Source organism: Boleophthalmus pectinirostris, unplaced genomic scaffold (genome assembly GCF_026225935.1).
Source record: "Boleophthalmus pectinirostris isolate CB_2022bp ecotype Guang Dong unplaced genomic scaffold, ASM2622593v1 HiC_scaffold_10, whole genome shotgun sequence".
Lineage (NCBI taxonomy): Eukaryota > Metazoa > Chordata > Actinopteri > Gobiiformes > Gobiidae > Boleophthalmus > Boleophthalmus pectinirostris.
Genome location: NW_026570971.1, coordinates 27,610,729 through 27,623,181, shown reverse-complemented (window position 1 = coordinate 27,623,181; position 12,453 = coordinate 27,610,729). Strand labels below are relative to the sequence as shown.

Below are 12,453 nucleotides of genomic sequence, written 5' to 3'. Positions count from 1 at the left end.
ATCATATTAGGGATGGGCATGATTAGTCGACTAATCGATAATTGATCATTAAGAATTTAGTTGATTACGTTCATTTTTGATTGACAAACCGAATGTAGGTTGCTGTGCACAGCGTAAGGAGACAAGGCTGCGTGTGACAGCACAAACACTGGAGTTGTGGCCTCACAGTCTCATGTATGGGCTCTGGCTCCTCCTTGGAGATCACTGTACCACTCAGTGAATTCGTTTACATGTACATCGTTATCCCGGTTTCATATATTCATATATTTCATATATTCCACTTGTGTCCTTTAGTCTGACAGAAGCTGAACAGCATCAATGCACAAGAGCTGTGTTTTTTTTTTCTTCTTGCTTAGTTTATGCAAATGGTCCATGTGGTTTTAAGTTTTGTTTTTGTAAAACATAAACAAATGTGTCAAAGCTGCATTAAACACATTATAATGTCGAAGGGACTGATGTGGCTCTATAGTTGTATTGGTTTATATGTTATAATGTTGAGTTTATTCACGCAGATTAGTAATAGTAATAATATTGATGATACTTTTAATACAAAAACGTTAATAAAAAAATTTAAATCGATCTTTAATTCTCCCGATGAGCGATTAAAAAAAAAAAAAAAAAAAGATCAAATGCCCATCCCTAAATCATATTGATACTTGAATGAGAAAAACGTGTACGTGTACTCATGTTTGGGCACTCACTTTTGAGGCTACATAATATACTATAATGCAAAATCAACTTTTCAAAGCTTGTAATCATGTTATCGCTGTTCCCCCTCCTCATTTACCCTCTCCAAGTTGCATTTGCAGTGATTCATGATGTTTGAGTAATCTTTAATCGCTTACAAGATGCAACACTGCAGATCAACCCCCGTTTTCAAAGCCACTGGTATACGCTCACTGCTCTGTACTCACTTCTTTCTACAATTTTATATTCTTAATTAGTGACAAGCGTAAAATTTGGCTGCGTGGTGTAGTAATTTTTCTACAAATAAAAAAAAATCTACTACTCGCTTGTGTGATTTGCAGCTATTCCATTGGAGGGGCAGACAACTTCACAGCTCTTTATTTTAATGATGTTTTCTAAAGCAGAATTCAGTAGACATCTTTCTTTTATTTAAATGGTTTTAGATGAATATTGTGATGTAAAATGTGAGATAAGGATCCACGGGTGTCACAGATTATAGCTACATACTGGATATAGCAGGCTTAAGTGGAGTAGGTCTTCTTTAAGTGATACTAACATGTCTGAGATAATAATAGAAGTTATTTGTGAAATCTCTTCAGTTGTTTAGAGTGCATATTCTGGACATGACCTGTTTTTACCTGTCCAAAAGTAGCATTTTTGTGTCCTCCTCTGACTCCCACTCCCACCCCGTCCCCCACTGTGACGGTATTATTCGCACTTAAGCTGCTCTGACAGCGCCCAGGAGCCAGAAAATCCTGTCCGACCGGATGGAACCATGCACCAGCTCGAGGAGAATCAAGGGAATCCAAAGTTTCACCCCAAATTTAAAATAACCACAGCCCCCACGCGTTTCCTGTGTTTTAGAAGGATAAGGGTTTGTTCTGAAAATTGGCTGTTCTTAGAATTGTCTTGTTGGCTTTGTTCAAATGCTTTTAAGATGCTCTCACTTTTCTGGTCTGTTGTCTGGTCTGGTGGAGGGTCTGCATGCTTTTCTCCATGGAGATGTGAATGCTATGCCCAGAATGTTCAGTATTGCATTAAACTTATCTCACTTGGACACAAGCAGGTTACACGACTAGGACAAGTTACAAGTAAATTACACGGAGAGGCAGGCACACTCTGAGTAGTATTGTTTTATACGTGTATCAGTCAAGACAAGTTTAATACCATACTGTGGAACATTCCAAACTCCAAGCAAAGCAACATCTCCAGCAGTTGGTGAAAGTTATCTTGAAAAGTTACATAGCGTACCTTCTAAATGTCTTGTTTTCTGTCAGGGCATAAGCTTTATTTAAAGAGCCCATATTACACTATCTTCTGATCTATGTTATAATGTTGTTTCTTCATTAAAAACGTACCTGGAGTTGTGTTTTGTTTCATTCACTGCATATTTAGGCAAAGTTCTTCTCTCAAACAGATAACACACCACCTTGTGATGTCATGTGGTAACACATCAAGTACTCCACGGTGTTTTTAAACTCCATACACCTTCACAAGAATCATTTGGATAATTTTATTGCTGAGATTGCCAATGTCAACTGAACAAAGGTAAAAGACAGCTGTTAACTTGAAAACCACCACAACATGACATCACAAGGTGGAACAGAGCATTTTGAGCTTTGTAGATGTACACATACTAATAATAAAGGGTTACTCAAACATGTAAATGAAACAAAACACAACTCCAGGTGTGTTTTTGATGCGTTAAAAATATTATAACACAGGGGTGTCAAACTCAATCTAACAGAGGCCAAAATTAAAAACTGGGGCTAAGTAATGGGACAAACTAAATATTTATTGAAAAATTTCAACAACATCTGCATGTTTTCTCTTCTTTCGAGCTATGTAATGTTAAACCTTTTCTTATTAAAATAAATGTTAAATAATAGTTTAGCTTAAACACTGAATCCAAAACAAGCATAATATAAAATAATAACAACATTTTAAATAAATAATGTCTCTATAATGTATCTGAAGCCAGTGGGCAGCTCTAATACATATTTGATATGATCTCGCGGGCCAAATATAATTATATCACGGGCCAAGTTTGACATGCCTGTTATAACATGACTAAAAGCTCACAAGAGTCAATTTGGTGTATTATAGAACCTTTAACAGGATAGTATATTATAAAATGGGGGTGAAGAGCAGGGAGGACATTCACATTATTAATTTATGTTTTATACAGGAAGAAATATAGACACACAGTTCAAATCAGGCTGTAAATTGAGGGTAAAAATCAATAACGTGTCAACTCTTAAAAGTCAATAATACATCAGCAGTCAACCTTGAAACCCTAACCTTCTGGTGTCTACATGATCTTGTGCTTAGATCTTCAGGTTGCACTCATGAATGTAACCTTGAAATTATTTGCATTTTTCTCTATACGATTATAATAAAATATGTGCAAGTAATTAATGAAGCAAAGAGAATAAATTCCATGTTTTATAATGTTTTTCTATTCATGAAATTTAATAACACATGGTAAATTTTACACATTATAGGCAGAAAGTATATTAAATAAAATTGTTAGACTAAATGTTTTTGTTTCTCAGAGTGACCAACCACATTGACCGTAGACTGTATATTCATGGATTTCAGACAATTTTTTCCAGATTTGAAGGACTCTGTGAGGACCCATAGATGACCTTTCTCCATTCAAAACATATAATATTTAGATCTGAATTCCTTAATTGCTATGAAGACGAAGGACGGTTGCCATATTTTGAAATCCATAAATAGAAGTTGGCTGAGGGAGTTGCAGCCAGGCTAACAGTTATATTTGGTCGTCCAAGTGAACCCAGCAACAGTGCTCAATAGTTGTCAACCAAACTTGTTGCTGAAACTAGCAGGAGCCGACCTCGGGGAAAAAAGGCACCTGATTGGTCTGTTATTAATGTTCATATATAGAGCGGGTTAAAATCATAGACGGTATAAAAAGGTGGACTAAGGGAGTGTGATGTAACTCATAGCTGACAGTTATAAGGCGAATTTGGAGTTGAGTACCATTTTAGGAAAAAAAAAAGGATTTACGGAAAAAATAACATTAAAAACACAAGGATCATGAGTTAATACAAACATTTTAACAGCACTTACAGAAAGAGAGGCGACGTTTTTCAATACAAACGGAATAGGAACCGGAATCATTGGAACCAGAAGCGCACCGATGCGTTCAACTATGCATCCGACTTGGAGGTCCGAGGACGTTGCCTAGTGACACACCCCTTTTCCTCAGATTGCGGAACTCAGAAAAACTTAGAGGAGCTCGAGCACAAAGACTTGTTTTAAACAGATGTTGCTAAACGTCCCTAGGGTTGCTAACAGAAGATAAACAACAATAATAGCTTTCCGGGTGGTGTTGATGTTTTTCTCCAAGTCGGACACACGGAACATAATAAAACGCTTGAAGTGTGGACGTGGCATCATATTCGAGATCTGAGTGGGGAGATGGATGGATAATCGAACGCGAGCGGGTTAACTATGTCCATTTATATATATACAGTCAATGGTTAAAATGGACAAGACCAAAATGAGGAGCCTGACAGCAGCAATTACAGACAGAGGGATGATGATTTTTCAGTAGAAGTCACATGGGAGTTGGATGGAACTAGTTTGCACCCATGCACACTTACTACTACCTACTTGGAATGCAGTGGCAGGCAGGTTAGCTATGTTCATTTATACACAGTCTATGTCATTGAAACAACATTGAAACATTACATTTTACATATTTAAGCCACAACTTCCCTCTTCTCGGTGGGTAACTTTCAATCAGCTTTTGTTGTTTGATGACATCTGCTCTCAATAGCTTAACATCTGTTTTCACAATCACAATCTCATCAACTCTCCCATTTGGAAGCCAGTAAAGCGAAAAGGCATGCATGGTTGTACCACACTTGTAACATGTCATACTTTGATACGATTCTTTTTGAGTGGATTACCTGGGACCGAGCTCTCTCTCTCATCTTCCTCTCCCTCCTGTCCTGCACGGTGGAGAGATAATTGACTGCGGCGTACTCCAAGACGGACAGAAAGACAAAAACGAAGCTGACCCACAAGTATATGTCCACCGCTTTGATATAGGACACTCTGGGCATAGATGCGTTGACTCCAGTGATGATAGTGGACATGGTCAGGACCGTGGTGATGCCTGGACACAAAGAAGAATTAAGCTTTAAATATGACGCAATACAGTGCAAAAAAGGGCCCCCAGCTATACACACCAGGAGCCCACCAGCAGGGGGCAAAGCATTCAAGTCAAACCCGGATCAATTGTTTCTGAGGCCGTAGCAGTTAAATGAGAATTTGTGACGCAATGTGAAATGGTTTCTTTAAACATGTTCCTTTGTAATTTCCTCTCATGATGTCACTGTTAAAAATTGAAGTTTCTGTCCAATTACAATGCATAGAGAATTGTCCTTGGAGAGGCTTTGTGGTGGGGAGTCGTCGAGGATCAAGAGGTATACTGACAGAAATACAAACTCCAGCCATGAGAGGGCAGCATACTGACAACTGCACAGGTCCTTTATCTAATGTTTTATGGACATACCCCTTAAGTACAAGATCCATTGGAAAAGGCATGTTCAATAGAGTTTACTCATTAACACTACCAATATAAGGAAAACCTTTTTGTAACGACTGAGGTTTTGAATTGACCACTTTCTGGGGTCATAAAAAAGCAACTGTCTTAAAGTTGTACTATGTAACTTTTTCTGGTGAACCACCTGCTTTTCTCTGGAGATTGTATGTTCCAAACTATGGCATTAACCCTTCCAGATGTAAGAGGAATTTTAGTACATTTGTCTTCGTCTGGATTTTGTTTCTTAATTTTGCTATTAAAACTCCCCCTTTTAACCCCTAATGAAGTGGTGCACATCTGTTTTTAAGTACAACTTGTTATTTCACAATCTGCTGCTGTAATTGTGTCATATGGCTGTAATAAAAGCTATAGGATCAGAAATACAAAAAAAGAGAAAATAAAATTCACATTATTTCATACAAAACACAGAGCAAACATGTATAAACAAGTTTTTGGACATAAAAAAAAGTTTAATTTAGGGCATTAGCTACAAAAGTGCAAAATTTCAAGTTTGTAAGTAAACTAAAAAAAAAGTGCAATCGCCCCATTACTTTCCTGGTGCCAGTCATGAAAACAGCTCGTGTCAGATCCAGGGCACAGAGCCACATCACTTCCTACATTTCCTTGGTGTATATTACATTTGTATTTGTACATTTTGATTGAAATAAAATAAATTAATCTTTCAAATAAAAATAGCAAGAGATGCACAATTACACAGACCAAGATGCGTAATTTGCCATTTATTTGAGAAATAACTCCACTTACAGTGGCTTTTTCAATTGTTACAAACACAGACACACAGAGCAGTTGACCATCTTGACTCACCACACTCTTTGACAAAGTTTGGCCCAAAATTGGATAGACAAAGTTCCTACTGGACACTTGTTTTCCCTACGTCATCACGCAGTGTACGTGTGGAGGATAATGCCGAAAACATGCTTGGAAAGCCACAGCACAGCTTTTCAAGGGGAAAAAAGTAAGTTTCTATCTTTTATGGTTGGAAAGTTATGCGTGATGCGTGATTATATAAAACATTTTCTCAAGAATATGTTTTAGAATATGTCCGGAAGGCTCAAACTTCTTACATTGTTTTTACATATCTTACATTTACTCAGTGTTTGAGTTTGAGACTACAAGTCAAAAAATTTTTGCCACTACCTATCAGCAAAGCAAAGGGTGGCTACTTTGAGAAATTTAAATACAAAATATACAAAAAAAAAAAAAAAAAGAAAAAAGAAAAAAAGTTGAGTTATTTACCTTTTGCCCCCTTTCCTACATAACTGCATACATCGTGCAGCATATATTTAAAGTCTTATGTGTGTATGCAAAATGTAGATATAGTCAACTTAAAGAAAGAAAACACTGAATGAGAAGTTGTATCTAAATTTTGACTGGTAGTGTTTATTGTTTATTGCAAAATCATGCCCTGACTCTGTGCGGGGTCGCCTCTGCTCAGATCTGACCTGTAACTTTGCCTGGTGCCGTCACATGCTTGTCTCCATGTAGACAAATCACTGAAAAGCAACAAAAACTCCAATAGAAACACTCAGATGACGAAACTCCATCACCAGAAAAGTGACTTAGTGCACCTTTAATGGCATTAGTGTACTATTTACCCCTAAACGAGCAGATCTCTGGTTCAGTTTTGTGTTGTTCTTATGGGATTTAAAGCCTTGATGGTGTTTCAGGCTGCAGCGAGAGCCTAAAGCCAGTCACAGCAGGGGCCCAGCCATCTGAGTCACAGGCAGCCAACTGTTTCAAATAAGGATCTGTGACGCCATCCAAAACGTTTTATAATTCCTCCTTTTATGTTAACTTATGTAATTCCATTGTCCTAACAACAAAGCAGCCATAATTTCAGACCAAATTGACAGTAACTCTTCGGGACTGCTGTAAAATAAAAAGCCAATTTGAATGCAAATCCGAAATCCATTCTGAAATCCCAAAGCCAAAAGTGTGTAAGTCTTTGTACCATTTGACACGACTGCAGCTCCCAGGCCTTTCCGCGCTGTGAATCTTCTTAAAAACAAACAGGACAGAGGGAGTGAATTTGAGGGGAACTATTTGTACTGGTGGATTATTTTGATGTGTTATTTTCAAGTAATTGGGAAAGAGGCCAGAGCAGAGCTGTGTGGTAATGATGAAACTGTCACCTGGACTCTACAGGAATGAAGGATGCATTTAAGAAACTACCACTACTACTACTACTACTACTACTACTACTACTACTACTACTGCTACTACTGCTACTACTACTATGGAACAGCAACAACTACTACTGCTACTACTACTACTACTATTACTAATACTACTATGGAACAACAACAACTACTATTGCTACTACTGCTACTACTACTACTACTACAACTACTACTGCTGCTACTACTGCTACTACTACTACAGAACAAGGGCTGCTGCTGCTACTGCCACTACTACTACTATGAAACAACAACTACAACTACTACAACAACTACTACTAATGCTACTGCTATTACTACAGAACAAGTACTGCTTCTACTACTGATACGAAACTACTACTACAACTACAGACCAACAACTACTACTACTACTACTACTACTACTACTGCTGCTGCTGCTGCTGCTGCTGCTGCTGCTACTGCTACTACTACTACTACTACTACTACTACTACTACTACTACTACTACTACTACAGAACAAGTACTGCTACAGGTACTGCTACTACTACTACTACTACGAAACTAGTACTACTATAGAACGACTACTAAAATAAAACAAGTACTGCTGCTGCTACTACTAGGAAACTACTATTACTACTAGTACTACTGCTACTCCTACTGCTACTACTACTACAAAACTACAACTACTACTACTTTGAAATTACTACTACTGCTGCTGCTGCTGCTACTACTTCTACTGCTACTACAAAATTACTACGACAGAACTACTACTACTGCTGTTGCTACTGCTACCAATACTGCTACTACTACTACGAAACTACAACTACTATAACAAAACTGCTACTACTACTACTGCTACTACTACTACCGCTGTTATTACTACTATCACTTCTACTACTATAACTGCTACTACTACAGCTTATTCCATGCCATTCTAAGATAGCCCCCTGAAGTTAAAGTTGTGAGAGCTGCAGTGAAAAACTGTCACTTTGATGTTGAACCGTGACAGCCAAATGGTTTGGGATAGTCAAAAAAAGTAGTTTCCACATGCTTCATATGATGGTGTATATGATAAGTCACACATTTTAAAATTAATATACTCATCAATGTATTTATTAGTTTTATTTAATGTGACCTAGACTAAATAACACAGTTGGTACAAACCTTTAACACATCTTTAGTTGGGAGTAGTTATATTAGTTCTATTCAAGAGCCTATAGATTATTTTCAGATCTATGTTTTAATGTTGTTTATTCATCACAAACATCCCTGGACTTGTGTTTTGTTTCATTCACTTAAAACTTAACTTAAAGCTCACAAGAGTATTTTTTTTTCTCAATATACAGAACCTTTAAGCATACTTGAACTACAAATTGTTGTTGGTACAAATTCAACTTTTACTATTTTTTAGCCTTATTGTGGTATTTCTTTGATGTTTTTGCCTCTCCTCTCTGGTGACAAAAGCAGCTGGATGCGTTTGTTGTTTATTTTTATTTATTTTTTTCCAAATTTGGCCTGAAGGAGGATTGTGAAAATTTAAAGAAGACATTTTACAGAAGAAAGCACAAACTGGGATGGATGAAGGGTGATGAAAAATGAGGGGGAAAAAATACAGCTGAATTTAAGCAGAGTATAGTTGCAAAATGTGTGATAAGCTCCCAGCATGAGGTAAACCAAACACCAATACAATTCAGATATACAGAATTAAAGAGAGGGATATTTTGGCTGTTTCTCACTGGATAAACGCAGGAGTGAGAATACTATTACTTTAAAGGTACACTCTGTAACTTTTCTGATAGAGAATGTGCCACCTGCTTGTCTCCAAGGAGATGTTACTGCTTTGTCTGGACAGTCCTGGCATGACATTATATTACAAATCTGTCTTGTATTTACTCAAGAACATTCTTTCTGAGTGGGCTCTCCTCTCCACAGATCTGTCATGTAACTTGACCCTGTGGTGTCACCTGCTGTTTCCGTAGAGATGCCATACTACCAGAAAAGTTACACAGTGCACCTTCAAAATAATATTAGTAGTTATTATAAGTTAAAGCTGCACTCTGTAACTTTTCTGTTAGGGTTTTGGCCATCTGCTCGTCTCCATGGAGATGTTATTGCTTTGCCTGGAATCTACAGTGAAAAAAATGGAAGACTTTACACGACTATTGCAGCACTTTAAGTCACTCTCAGAAGATGCTGAACTTTTGTGCAGTATACGGACGGAACCAGGACTAAACCAGAACTGACCCAGGACTAAACCAGAACTGACCCAGGACTAAACCAGGTCTAAACCTGGACTAAACTAGGTCTAAACCGGGTCTAAACCAGAACTGAACCAGAACTGAACCAGGACTAAACCAGGTCTGGTCTAAACCAGGACTCAACCAGGACTAAACTAGGACTAAACTAGATCTAAACCTGGGCTAAACCAGGACCAAACCAGGAGTAATCTTGAACTAGGGCTTGGAATCTAGGACTGCCGCTGACAGAACCCCGAGCCCATGAACAGGGTGTTCGCAAAGTGTGATTGGGCATTGGCTGTGTTTAGCCTTGTTCTTTCGCCCGCTGTTACCCGATGGTGAAGAAAGAAGAAAAACGAAAAAACCCACCACTTCAATCCAGGATAAAAAACCTTGTAACACGTGTTACTGACATTTATACTGAGTAAAATGTTAAAATTTTTCCCCCTATAATGCCTTACATTATTGCGTTACAGCAAAAAGCAATGTATTACAGTAATTTTATACTTTTATAATGCTTTACTCTCAACACTGATCATTTACTTGTTTCCACTGAGGTAAGAAATTGTGGAATGTTCCAGGCAAAAACTAAAAAGTTACTGTCAAAAAAGTTACACAAAAAGGTGCACTGTGTAACTTTTCCAGTGGAGGGTCCATCTAATGCTTTTCTTTATGGAGATGTTATTGCTTTGTCTGCAATGTTTCACAGTATGACATTAAACCTTTCTATCTTCATGAACACCAAACCAGAACCAAGTGATCTGTCAGATCTGTGGAGAGGCAACACCGCTCACAGTCAGAATGTCTGTTTTTCTAGGTATTTTTGAACTATAAAATCACCTGTAATTGAATAAATGTAAAGTACAGTTGTTTAATGTCATACTGTGGAATATTCCAGGCAGAGCAATGACATCTCCATATTGCACTTTAAATTAAAAAGTTGCAACCCACATATGTTGTCTAATAAAAATAAAAATTATTTGGTGTACAGTTTCTTTGCCAAGTTGTAAATATAACGATTACTAGCCACTCCACACTCCACATATTTCCCACAAGGCAAAGCAGCAGCAGTGTCTCCAAAGTGCATTTCAGTGTCGATTAATTTTATTTTTGTTTTTTGTTGTTACCGAGGGAGACGCGGGCCGGCACTGCTCGGCGGTCGATCCAAAAGGACACCCAGGACAGCATGACCATGAGCGTGGCTGGAAAGTACGTCTGCAGCAGGAAGAAGAAGATGTGGCGCCGAAGAGTGAAATTTATGTACAGACGGTTGTACCAGCCTGAAACACACAGAATAAAAGATAAGTGAAGTGTCTTGCCAAGGGACACAACAACAGTATGTGAAAATGTATATTAAAATAGATTTTTGTTGTAATACAGCAAGTACTAGGATCTAGACGCTTGTACCAGCCTGCAAGACACAGAGACGTGGATCTGGTTAGGAAAGATCATCAAATAATGTCAATCATCAAATAAAATATAGGGAGAAGTGTCTTGCCTAAGGACACAACAACAGTATAACAAGGTTTCAGATGGCATCACAACATTCTATAGGCCTTTAATATTTAATAAAGGGATCTGTTTATGTACAGATGATTGTACCAGCGTGAAACACACAGAGACATGGATTTGGTTAGGAAACGAGATGACCAAATATTATCAAGATGGGTGAAGTGTCTTGCCTAAGGACACAACAACAGTATTGCTGGATTTTCAGTTAGCATTACACAACATTTTATAGGCCTCTTGGCAATGAAAATGTATATTAAGATGCAAATTTTTGCCGCAATATAGTAAGTACTAACATCTATTTAACTAATAATCATTTTCAACATTTGTGTATTTAACATTTCAATATTTGTAACAAAAATAGAAAAAGTGATCTATACGGAAAAATAAAAATAGTCCCCCATGTAGAAGTATGACATCATCACATTCTTAAAAATAAATAAATTATTGCTTCAGTTGATATAAAAATATTTTGTAGTTGAAATTTTCTCCAAATCAATACGTAATGAAAAAACAACAAGTAATTTCACACTTTTTAAGGCTACGTTTATATGATGACGTTCTGAACAGAAGACGCAAAAGTGGCGTTGCGTCTTCTGGAATTTGACTGGGTATGTATGCCAGGCACATATGTGTCCTTGACGTGAGCAGATCTGACCAGAGTTTTGCGTCTTGGGCAGTGTAGATGGGAACGCTACGGCAGAGCGTATTCAACTTTTCCACTCTGGAGGGTGGTTTCAGATTTTTCATTTTTAAATGAAAGGTACTTCCGGTAAAATATTTTGTCATTTTTACCCGCAAGCGTTCTCATGTAAACAGGTCCTGAGTCCGTAAGCCATCATCTGTAGTACTGGTCCATCAGGCCTGGTTTAGTCCTGTTTAGTCCTGATTTAGTTAGCGTTTAGTTCTGGTTTAGACCTGTTTAGTCCTGGTTTAGTCCTGGTTCAGTTCTTGTTTAGTCCTGTTTAGTCCTGGTTTTATCCTGGTCCTGATTCAGTCCCAGTTCAGTCCTGATTCAGTCCCGGTTCAGTCCTGTTTAGTCCTGGTTTAGTCCTGGTTCAGTCCTTGTTTAGTCTTGTTCAATCCCGGTTTAGTCCTGGTTTAGTCCTGGTTCAGTCCATGTGAGTGCCTCTGTCTTTTATTATATTTCTCCTCGAGGTTGCTCTTTTCCCACTGAGTTTGTGGCTCTGGGGCACTTTCCCATTTGCTTGTTTCCTGTGAGTATAGGCCTGTCTCTTATTGACCAGTGACTGTTTTTTTCTCACTTTCTGTTGGTTAAATC

The 12,453-nt window shown here is 37.9% G+C and overlaps 1 protein-coding gene across 1 annotated transcript in view; it reads right to left on the bottom strand.

Moving 5' to 3' along the window:
- Nucleotides 1-12,453, bottom strand: part of gabrr2a (gamma-aminobutyric acid type A receptor subunit rho2a) — a 127,428-nt gene that overhangs the window by 6,274 nt on the left and 108,701 nt on the right. Inside the window, exons 7-8 of the mRNA XM_020919049.2 lie at nucleotides 10,790-10,942; nucleotides 4,629-4,837 (exon numbers count right to left, since the gene is read on the bottom strand). Of these exons, the coding sequence (XP_020774708.2) occupies nucleotides 4,629-4,837; nucleotides 10,790-10,942 (362 nt within the window). The remainder of the gene's footprint in view (nucleotides 1-4,628; nucleotides 4,838-10,789; nucleotides 10,943-12,453) is intronic.